We start from the raw sequence: 12012 nt of genomic DNA on the forward strand, positions 1-12012 counted from the left end.
CTGGTGTTCTCCTGTATATCTCCCCCACTTAGGTACCGGATGCACAAATCCAGGATGTACAGTCAGTGTGTCAGGATGCGACATTTGTCTCAAGAATTTGGATGGCTTCAGATCACTCCCCAAGAATTTCTCTGTATGAAAGCTCTTCTCCTCTTCAGTATTAGTAAGTAGGGACTTCATTTTCATATGATATTCTTTCTCCCTCCCCCTTCACTTTGAAAAAGAAAAAGAAGAGGAAATAGAAAGACATGTAACAAAAGATTGTCATGCTGCTGTTTCCATGTAACAACTATTTTGTCAAGAGCTACAGCATCAGAATATAAATAACAGTTTTTAATGACAACAAAAACAAGCATTCCATCAACAGCTAACCTCCAAAATACATAAAGTACAAAAATTAACAAACATTAAAGCAAGCAATTAAAAGAATATGGAAAGGAGATCAGGTCATTTCCACACACACCCATGCAAATTTCAGCAACCGGAATAAATTTCAAAATCTTTGGCTACCAATTAAAACAGTTGCCAATTGCTACTAATTTACTTCCTGCAATTCATAGATTGGCGATTTTGCAAAAATGTCACCTGCAGATTTTTAGGCTTGACGTCCAATGTGTAGACATGACCCTTTGGTTCCCCCCCCCACACACACACACACACACATACTGTGTTTACTGGTATTCTTGCCTGCCATTCTATCTGTTCTCTCCTTACTGGTTGGTGCTGGTTGCTTCTACACCCGGTTGTTTTTGCTTTCCTTCTGCACCAGTTCCAGTGGATGGCCTGAAGAACCAGAAGTTTTTTGATGAACTGCGGATGAACTACATAAAGGAACTCGATCGTATCATTGCCTGCAAGAGGAAGAACCCCACATCCTGTTCTCGCCGCTTCTACCAGCTCACGAAGCTCCTGGACTCTGTGCAGCCTGTAAGTTAAGAGTTTGGGGGAGGGAAGGGTGACCACACATGTAGAGAGATGATTAACAACCTTGGGTGCATGTCTTGTAGAATCTGATTAGACGGAGGCGTTTCTTAATCCCGAGGCACAGGGCGAGGGAAGCATAAAACATCAATACGTTTTTCAAAGGCTGCCGGAGTGCATCTAGGCTACGCAGTCAGAGCAATAAGGGCGCCACTTTAACTTTTGATGGTTCCGTCCTGAGGAATACTGAGATTTATAATTTTATGAGGGAATTGGCATTTTCGGCTAAGAGCATTGACATGATCCTCTTAACTGCAGCAGAAATTTCTGTGGACTTCTCCCAAATGACAGACCCCACAATTCTGTACGATGGAGCCAGAGGGATTATAGCGGGGCCACATAACCATAGGGTGTAGATGTCCTTCCAGAGTCCGTTTTGGAGTTTCCAACACGGAAAGCCTGTGCGAGGTGTGAAGACTTTCTGATGGCAGAAAAAAAGACCTCCAGAGGCTCCAAAACTATTGGCATATTATTTCTTACCATTTGAATATGTTTAGAGGGCAGGACATATAATAATGAGCTCAGTCTACAAGAAGCCAGTTCAGGCTGAGTATCAGGAAATACTTTTTAACTGTTAGAGCAGTACAACAATGGAAGCCACGACCTCGGGAGGTGGTGGGTGCTCTAACGCTGGAGGCCATCAAGAAAAAAATTGGACAAACAACTGTCTGATCTGCTTTGATTTGGATTCCTGCCTTGAGCAGGGGGGGTTGGATTCAATGGCCTCAGAGGACCCTTCCAACTCAGTCGTTCTCTTGATTCTGTGAATCAGCCTCAGGTTTTGAAGAAAGACAGGAGCAGGTCAAATCCTGCACAACAGAAGATTGTTACAATTCCTGTGCAGGATGTTATCTTTCCTACGCAGGATCCATTGGGATACACAGAAACTGCACAGAAGTTGGCAGAACAATAGGCAAAAAAACCCAACTTGAAATGGGAAGAGACAAAGAAGGCCAGTGTTTAGTTTTTGTGGGAAGCTAGGAGATATCATTAGTTCAGGGGACATCAAAGTACAGATTCTTGGCATAGAGAGATTTGGAAAAGGGCTGATAGGGAGAATTTTATTTTGAGATTCCTTATATCCACCCAGGTCTGACTTCCACCGTCTCTGCATAGGGCAAGGTTGAGAAGGTGTCCTATCCAGAACCCCAAGGAACTGTTGTCTGTGTAGACCATATTGAGCCAGAGGTCCCCAAGGTCAGGGTTGGTGTAAGCCAGTTTCCTCAACCGACATACCATCGGTCGGTATGTCCTGACTCCCTCCTCTCCACACAGTCTCTGCTTGCTTCTGCAGCCCCTTTCTTGGCTTCACAGCAACTGTGGTCAACCCTCAAGAAAACTGCTTGAGGCCTTCATTTCATTTGAAAAAGGTTCCAAGCCCATAAAGATCAAAGGCACCGCTTAGGGTTGCTAATCAATTAGCAGGACATGTGAAACCACGGCATATTCTTTTGCCTCACAAATTTGGAGCAGTCCTTATCTCCAGGACTCTTAATTGGTACATGACCCAGAAATCCGATTTTACCCATCTCCAGAAAATGCTTGTACATGGAGCACCCGCTGGTGGGATACACCCTTGGCATGTGGACCAACACAGATCACATGATGCCCTTTCTCCCTGCTCCTCTCAAGAAATGGCAATTGGCCCCGGAAAGGCGGAAACGCGCAGCTAATAAATCATGTGGTACCAGAGAGACCTTTTGAATCAGGAAAGTGTTAAGTGCGGACAAAGGCATAAACTTCCTTAAACACACAGAATTAATGGCTTATTCCATAAATATAATTGATCAGTACAACCCAGAAAAAAATTCACTTGGAGAGATTATGAAACGGCCAATGAGTTCCATCTTTCCATGGCTTGTTTAACGAATTTAGTGGTCCTGTAGGGCAGTGGTCCCCAACCTTGGGCCTCCAGATGTTCTTGGACTTCAACTCCCAGAAATCCTGGCCAGCAGAGGTGGTGGTGAAGGCTTCTGGGAGTTGTAATCTAAGAACATCTGGTGGCCCAAGGTTGGGGACCACTGCTGTAGGGTATACAGTAGTCTATGCCAGCGAGAAGAAATAAAACCATATCTAAAGAGGAATTATTCTTGATCTCTTAAGTCTTTAAGATAGTGATCCCTCAAATCTGCATCCAGGGGGCATTCTCTTAGAACATGTACTATGTCCTCCACCTTAGAGCATCCTGTTTATGTTACTATAAATACAGTATTCTATATCACACTCTTCTGTTTCACTGGTGTCTCAGCCGTGTATGTGCTTAGGTGTCTTCGTCTAATAAAGACAAATGAAAGAAAATTAGCCTGCTAATAAAACCACAACCACCTTCAAGCCGGCAAGGAACATGTGCTAAGCTGTGCAGGATTCATCCAGCCTAACACACACTGATCAAAGCCGCCGCTCTGAAACAGGAATAGGAGGACAGAAGGTGCCTATGCCTGTGAATGGAGAAAGCCTGGGGGTTTACACTGAGCGCCGTTAGCGTGGAACCAGCCTAGCCAAAATCCTGTTCCATTGATGGTTTTTAGGGTTAAGCTGGACGCTCTGCTCCTGCTATTTGTTGTGTTGACCTCTTTGCCATTTTTCAGGGTAATACAAAGCGTCCTTGCGGGACGTTGGGATGGCAAGAAAACTAATGGCTTTCCCTTCTTTCTTCTCATCAGTTTAGGCAGTCTTCACATGAGAAGACTCCTCTGTGAGGGATGTAAAGGCCCCACAAAAATGTGTCTTCTCCTGCCCAGAGGGAGGCAAATAGCTCTTGCCTTGCCCAGCCCTACCCAAAGCGTTGGCCATCTTCTTTCCACTTCAGAAGCAAAGCACCTGCTCCCACACAGGGCAAGCACAGAAGGATTGGTGGTTGGTTAAGAAAGATACAAACAACCCACCCAGGGCTCATTGTGCATAATCTTTGGCCAAGGTCATCCCCGGAGATGTGGGGGCCGGAACCCTTTTCCTTCCTGTTCTTTGTTTTCCATGCACAGAAATCTCTTCCTGGGTGCTGAAGGTGGCAGGTGTCTTCCTTAGCACCCAGATGTTGCTCTTCCAGGGGAACGTCCTGGTTGAAAATGTCTTGTGCTCTCTTTACTTCCACTGGAAACTGGCAGGGGGGAGGGAGGAGGGAGAGGGAGAAACTGGAACTTGAACTTCTAAACCCAATGGGGAAAGACGGAAAGAACTGGGCATGTTTAGCCTTGAGAAAATAACACTGAGGGGGAGACAGGAGACCACATTTTCAATACTTGAAAGGTAGTTGTGCAGAGATGGGGCAGGATCTGTCCTCCATCATCCCTGTGTGCAGGACATGTCATCATGGTCTGAAGCTACAGGAAAAGAAATTGAAGCTGAATATCAGGAAAAACCTCTTAACTGTTAGAGCAGCACAATGACAGAATCCATGACCTCAGGAGGTGGTGAGCGCTCCAACGCTGGAGGCACTAGATTGGAGAGCCACTTCTCAGATCTGCTTTGATCTGGATTCCTGCATTGAGCAGGGGATTAAACTCAATTGCCTTATAGGGCCCCCCTTCCAACTCAATTATTCTATGATTCTGAACCAGATTTAGGCTGAATACCAAGAAAAACATCTTAACTGTTAGAGCAGTACCAGAATGGAAGCAATCAAGAGAAAATTGGACAGCCATCTGTCAGTTCTGCGTTGGTTTGATTTGAGCAGAGGGGGTTGGATTTGATAGCCCTGGAGGCCCCTTCCAACTCCATGATTCTATGATCCTAAGACATCTCGGTGGGTTTCTGCTAGAGTCCCCAGCTCTTCCCAGGATACCTAACTGCCACTCATGGTCTCTCAGAACTAAACGTCCAAGGGCAGGAGTTTGCCAGAGAAATGGGGAGGGGAAGAGATGGGCTTGTCTTGGCACCTACAGTATGTTACCAGTGACCTTTTCTTCCCTCTTTCTCTTTTGCCCAGATTGCCAGAGAATTGCATCAGTTTACATTCGACCTCTTGGTCAAGGCCCACATGGTCAGCGTGGACTACCCAGAAATGATGGCAGAGATCATCTCGGTGCAAGTGCCCAAGATCCTCTCTGGGAAAGTGAAGCCCATCTACTTCCACACGCAATGAGGTGGAGGCGGACGTCAGCCTCGGCGACCCCGGGCTCGGCTGCCTTCACTGCCCGGTGTCCCTGGCCGTCGCCTGTCCCGCTCATCTCTGCACTATGCACTGCAGTGCCTTGGGAAGGCTGTATCGGAAAGATACACAGTCGTAACAAACAAACAAACAAACAAACAACTACCTGCTGGGGTTTCTATCAGCGGTTCTCCTGTCCAGCCACCCTCTCACCCTGCCATGCCTTTTCTCTTCTCTCTGAGCCGCCCTCGACATAGAGTTCTCTGCCCTGCCTTTTGCCTGTTTTGGATGGCTCGTGATGTGTTCCGATCCCCATTCTCCTGCAACCTTCTCTCTTCTTCTTCTTCTTCTTCTTCTTTTGGTGGAGGTGGTGTGGCAGGGTGCTCAAGTGCACTTGTTTACAATTCTGGAACTTGTGCATTTCCCACCGTGGCTTCTGTGGCCCTGCGCCAGCTTTCGCTTTGGGAAGAGGGGGGCATCTCCTTTGAGCGGCCGTCTTTCTAGCCGTTCCTTTTTCTTTCTTCAGTGAGAAACAGACAGAAGTCCAAGGTTTCGAAAAAGAAGGCTGTTGGTAATTAAGTCACAAGGGTTCCTGTTGGGATTGGGGGGGGGGGGAAATGAGGAGGAGGGTGATGGTTCCTTTTGAGCTCCTCTGTTATGATGTTTTTCAAGGGGGTCGCTCAGCTCCCTGGAATGCAGGAGAAATTGTGGACCATTTCTGAGAGACAGAGAGGGAGAGGTGACCTGTCCAGAACCCAAGTGCCAACATATGGGAAGTATCTAAACTCTAATTTCACAAGAATGTGCCTGGGCCATACTTCTGCATGCAGAGAAGACCCGGTCTCCACTCTTGCCTTGACTATGCACGAAGGGCCGTCGTGGTCCAGACATCTGACAGAGGCATGAGCATGCCTCTGCTCTCGCCCTGCCCCAGGCTTGCTCTTTCAGATGTACTCGCAAAGCTGTGTGTCTCACCTGGCTGTTGCCGCTATGCCAGCAAACTGTGTCCCCATGTGCTTTGGAAGTGCATAGCGCTACATTTACTCAACTCAAAGTGCCCGATCCATACGGCAGCTTTTGTGTTCACAAACAGGACACACAACATGAAGAAGGACTGGAGGTGCTTCTTAACCTTCTCAACCTGAAGACTGCTGAGGTCTGTCTTACAGCAATTTCCCCCCTCCCTTCTTCTGTGGACCATGAACCCAAGCTTTAAAAAGAAAAAGAAAGAAAGTAAGAACAGAAGAAAACCTTGCCCAATGGATGTGAACACATTCCAGTTTTGAGCATTTTCTTGGCCGTGTCTCTGATGATGAGAACGCAGCTCTTTGGGTTCTCGGTGCTGATCATCCTGCCTCCATGTGTCATTTTGCTTGGTGGCGTCACCAGCCTCTTAGCTCCACTTCCCACAAAATGTAGCCTGACCAAGGTACCTGGTGGGTGGGTGGGTGTCACCTGGAGCCACCAACATTGCAGGTGAAGGCCCAAGAAGTGAAGTTGACCAAGAACTCTTGGCTTAGAGGCCTCCTCAGAAACTGCACAGTACTTTGGACCTCACCTGCTTTACCTGGAAAGCATGATAGGCCCTCTTTTTCTTCCTGGGATTTCCTATTAAATAGTAGAAACTGGTTTTTGCCAAAAGGCCGATGCTATTGACCCTCGGAAAGCTTGTGAAAGCATCGAGCCCTTCGCTGGCCGTAGGATCTCATGGGTTGAGTCAAAAAGAGCCCAAGCTGCCCTGGTTGAATCCCCAGGCTTACTTCTCGAAAGAAATCTGTGTGGGTAATTCTTTTGACAAGAACCACAGTGTTTTGGGTCATGTCCTTGGAATATGCAAATCTTTCATCCATTCTCATAACGATGGCACCCCTAAGAATCCCTTCGTTGGTATCCGTTATTTCTTCTAAGCCTAATCTCTGAGGCAGAAGCATAAAATAGCAAAAGTTGAGCAGCCCACCTGATTTCTAATTTTTGTTTTGTTTTTACTCTTGAGGGACTTTGTCCTTTTAAAAAATCTCCAAAATGTGGTAAGTTAATATCAATTAACGCCTCAGGATGGGTTAATGTGAGCTTCAGGTTTGTCCACCCTCAGTCGTTTACACCTGGTTCCTCTGTTGAGGGGTAACTGGGCAATTTCTGCGGCCTTGATGGGTCTTGTGGCATCCCAGCATTCGACAGAAACAACCGCCCAGTATTCAGAGTCTGGTAGAGATGCTATGTTACCTAAGACCTGTCTCCCAAAAATCTCCAGAAAACAAAACAAGAGACTACCACAGGTGTGCTCATTGTTTTAGTGATGTCACCAATTGCATTTCTTCAAACCCATTCAGAAGCTTGGTGGTCCTTTTTGCTGGTTTTCCAAAAACGGTGCATTATTGTTGTTGTTTAATATACAACACACTGTTTTTGGAAGGAGCAATTGCCTCAATCCTGTAACTGTGGTTTTTGTTTTAAATATATATATGCATATATCTCTATATAATATGGGGGATGCTGTGATATTGCTTGCTTATCCTCTGGCCACTCGGGTGAAAAGATGGTAGAATATTTGGGAATGGAGACCCTTTCTCCTCTCCCCCCCCCCCCATAAAGGTGTGTGGTTTGGATGCTTCATGTCTGGTGAAACCACGATCCCGCTTCAAAAATCATCTTCAGATCTGACCTAGGAGTTACATTTTCCTTGCAGGCCCCAAGTCAGTAAATTCACAAGGTTTTTTTTCCATGGGTGGAAGAGAGGAGAGGACAGCCATAAGCAAGACAGAAATGTCTCTCATTAAAACAACTGTGAACTAGTTAGCGAGGCTGGGCGTGCCAACGAGAGATCTCGGCTGTGGTCATAAGTTCTTGCCGCTGACGTTTGCTTGTGGCCTGCAGCAAAAGTTTTCTGGGAGGAGCTGAGTTAAGGAGATAAAAGCACAGATGCACGCATCTGCTTGTCAAGCTAAGGTACTTTCTCCGACCCCTTGGTATAAAAATAATACTAGCCAGGATTTGCAAGATGCATCTCACTGCATGCCAGAGAGATGCTGGGCTTTCTTTTTAAAACATGGCTCATCTTTGGCCTGTTTGAAAGACCTGCTCCTTCCCCAGCCTGTCTTGCTAAGCCCTGCCTGCCTCTGAGGAAGCGGACCTCTCGCAGAGGTTTCTGAGGCTAACACGTGCTGGATTTGGCAGGGGGGGTCACCTGTATGTGTTGCCTTATGGAGAATGCTTGGAAGTGGTTGCGCACCCAGATTCCCAATGGGGTAACCTTGACAGGGGCTGGACTTGATGACCTCCAGGGTCCCTTCCTGCTCTGCAGTTCTACAATTAAGATTATTATTATCTCTGAGGCTCGCCCCGTCTTTCACGCTTGTTTTCATGAGGGCAGGTGAGGGGGGAGCAGTAGAGGTGGGGAGTGTAAGTGACCCCTTCACTTTGCTCCATCACCAGTTGCTGGCTGGACGAGAGATCCACAGCCTTGCTCGGACGCCAGCAGAGAAAAAATTCCCATCATCTCTTGGATGATTTTATCCCAGGCCACGGGCATCCTGTGGTGTTTGGCCTGGCAAGGGCACCCCAGTGCAAAGCTTCTCTTGTTCAGCCCCTTGTCTTTAAACGATTCTGGGCTTTCAGCCCTTAAAGAGGCCTTACCTGTATCTGCAGCGTCCACACCCCCAATCACCCCTTCTCGTCTTCTTGTTTTCCTGAATAGATCCCCTGTGTTTGCCTTAACTGTGCACGGTGGGGGGGGGGGGGCTCTGGGGGTGGCGGGCATCCTGTCTTTTTTCTGTGATGCACCTTATGCAGCTTTAGTGCTTTCTCTTGCCCAGCTGCAGCCAATTTTTGACTCAAAGAATGTGTTCTTCGTGGTGGTGCCAAAGAGGGTGTACATAAAATAAAAAGAGATGTCGCAGGTAACCTAATTAAAGGGGGGGGGGAAGAGAGAGAAAAATATCCAGTGCATTAGGATAATTTAGGATCAGGTTTTCTCCAGTGCCATGCATAAGTATTTCTTTTTTCTCTTTTTCATTTTGAGGGGTTTTTTGATATAGACCTGCAGCCTAGATTCTGTGTGTGAAAAGCTCCTTCTTTTCCGCACTGGCAGGTCCCAAAACCTCTTTTCTCCCAACGTGTGCCCCTGCCTGGGCCTCTGCTACCAATTGATTTGCACTAGTGCTGCGTGGAGGGGGGACAGCACAGAGAAGGCCCCTGCTTTAGCACGAAAGCTTTTCTGCGCATGCAAGGGGTTTCACACGAGAAAGGGGGAGCAGTTTTCCGTTTTCCTAAAACCCGTACTGAGCTGGAGGGGGGGGAGGCAGAGGGTGACCCTTTGTAGGTTCCCCATTAATGCCCAGCTGGTTCGACGCTCCTCTTTCACTCTGCCTCCTTCGTGTTGAACCTACAGCATCTTGAAAGTAGCCAGCAGGGCCTTGGATGAAGGGGCAGCAGGGTGCAAGGTGATGGCAAGGTCAAGGAGATGGCCCTGCCCGCTCACCTCATGGTCCAGAGGAGGCTGGGTGGCAGAGTCACGGGGGGGGGCAAGGTTCTGAGTGGCGGACACCAGCGCTCAGGTACTGGACGGTGGCTTGGTAGGGGGCGTCCAAAGGCGTCCAAGGGGGAGCCCTCTTGGCTCTCCTGCTTTCCGGGTCCCGGAGCGGTCATCCTCTCCCACGCTTCGCTTTGCTTTCCTAGGAAGCCACGCCGGGGGGGAGGGGGGGGCACGGGACCCTGTGTCTGTGTCCCTGGCAGCTCTCCACGGATTGCACCCCTTGTCCTCACGCTTGACTTCAGCCCGTCCCTGCCGAGCGTTTTGAGTGGCAACTGGTTATGACAAAAGGTTGTGGCACTTTTTTTTTTTTAGAAAGACATGTTTTGTTTGTTAATTCATTTATGTATTTTTAAAATATATATATATATATATATAAGGCCTTCATGTATGTCATTTTTCTATTAAAAAAAACATAGTAAGATGGGGACTTCCCAAGGGGTGTGTGTGTGTGTGTGAGTGAGTGAGTGAGTGAGTAAGAGAGAGAGAGAGAGAGAGAGTTCAAGGAGGGGGTGGTGTCTGAAATGAAGTGTGTGGGGAGATTAGAGTTTTCACTTATTTGAATGTAGCCAAGTTGATGAAGCTAAGAAAGACACCAGAACCAGCAGGAAGGTGGCAGAGTTTGGCTAACCGGGGGTAGGGGTGGGGAATGGCCCTCCCATTTTGAGAGGCACCAGAAAATTCATTTAGAAACGGTGCCGAAATAAGCGCCAGCCTCTTCTGCTCGGCCTCGTGCCAGCCAACGCCCAAACCATGCCCACCTCTCTGGCCTTTCATTGCTGGAAAGATGGTTCCATTCATCCCGTTGCCTTCTTTTAATAAATGGTGCCAGTCCAAGCAAAGGGTGGAAGGGCTTTCCTGCCCAAGCTGACAGGGGGCAGCTTGGTGTTGACTTGAGGAGAGCCGATGTTGGACACTCAGCAACACAACCCCGAGTTAGACTCACTGGAGGGGCCAGTGGAGGCAACACACACACACAAACACACACACTTCTATCCCTCACGCATGCCCCTGAACGGCAGCAATGGTGTGGGTTTCCTTGGCACGAGTTCCATCTGAACAAGGATCACTCCCTGGTGAATTTGTGCCCTTCCAAAGCCGAGCCCTTGGTCTCGTCCAGGCTGGAGGGTTGCCCTCCCTGGTCCTGAAGGGCTAGAGAAACCGCCCCCCACCCACCCCGGCCTCAGCAAATGCGGGCGGGCACAAGGGAAGCTGGGTTCCTTGCAAAGAAAGTGGAAGAAGACCTGCCAAGTTTCTCTTTTCTGATGTTTCATATCCATGGGGTGGTTTGGGGGGCGGGGGTGGGACAGGGCAGGGGTGGGGTGGGGGACAACTCAGCCATCCTCGGACATCGGAGGACATTTCATGCTGTGATTCTGTTCTCCTTTCTTTTTTTTGTAATTTTGGATTCTGTTGTTGCTCCAGATAAAAATAAACTTACAAAACCTTGGTTGTTGGAATATATTTGTGTGAGGATGTGCTTCTGTGTGGCCTCCATCCCCCCCCTTTTTTTTTGTAAATTGTGATTCTTATCCTGCACTCATAACAAGAACTGACGTGTCCAGAGAGGGTGGTGCTGGGGGACAGTTGCTCTGTCCCACGGCGTTCCCGTCATGGGGCTCCTCAGGGCTCGATACTGTCCCCCCACGTTGTTGAACATCTACATGGAACCGCTGGGAGAGGTCATCAGGAGGTTTGGGCTGAGGAGTCAGCAGTAGGCTGACGACACTCAGCTCTACCTCTCGTTTTTCCTCCGATCCAGGTGAGGCAGTTTCTGTGCTGAACTCCTATCTGGACCTGATACTGTAATGGACTGGATGAGGGTTAATAAATTGAACCTCAATCCAGACAAGACGGAAGTGCTGTTAGTGGGTGCTTTGCCGGACAAGCTGGAGGCCCATTTCCCTGCCCTGGATGTTTAACTGAAATAATATCAATGGTGGGTCCTTGTTTTATCTGTAAGCCACCCAGAGACCTTTGGGTAGTGTGGGTGGCATATAAGTTAAATAAATAAATAAATAAATAAATAAATAAATAAATACATACATACATACATACATACATACATACATACATACATACATACATACATACATACATACATACATACATACATACATACATACATACATACATACATACATACATACATACATACATTTCTACTGTTATGGGGCAGACAGGGTGGGATTACACTTCATCAGGACACCACCTCTTAAGGATGGGGCTGTGCAAAAATCAAGAGCCGTCCTGTCTTCTCAAGCTAAATGTGTTGTCTTTGGTGGTTTTATTTCTGTAGATTTTATTGTATTCCTTCAACAGAAGCCGGTCCTGAGGGACTATCTTCTCCTGATGGCCAACATGCTTGTGGGGAGAGAGGAAAGGGGAATAATTGGTTGCGATAAGGTTTCATAAA

The 12012-nt window shown here is 47.7% G+C and overlaps 1 protein-coding gene across 1 annotated transcript in view; it reads left to right on the top strand.

Annotated features, from left to right (window-relative positions):
• AR (androgen receptor) overlaps window positions 1–9904 on the top strand; it is a 128036-nt gene extending 118132 nt beyond the window's left edge. Inside the window, exons 6-8 of the mRNA XM_072981277.2 lie at window positions 33–163; window positions 770–927; window positions 4907–9904. Of these exons, the coding sequence (XP_072837378.2) occupies window positions 33–163; window positions 770–927; window positions 4907–5062 (445 nt within the window). The 3' untranslated portion in view covers window positions 5063–9904. The remainder of the gene's footprint in view (window positions 1–32; window positions 164–769; window positions 928–4906) is intronic.
• The last annotated feature ends 2108 nt before the right edge of the window (window positions 9905–12012 follow it).

Source organism: Pogona vitticeps, chromosome 11 (assembly GCF_051106095.1).
Source record: "Pogona vitticeps strain Pit_001003342236 chromosome 11, PviZW2.1, whole genome shotgun sequence".
Classification (NCBI taxonomy): Eukaryota; Metazoa; Chordata; class Lepidosauria; order Squamata; family Agamidae; genus Pogona; species Pogona vitticeps.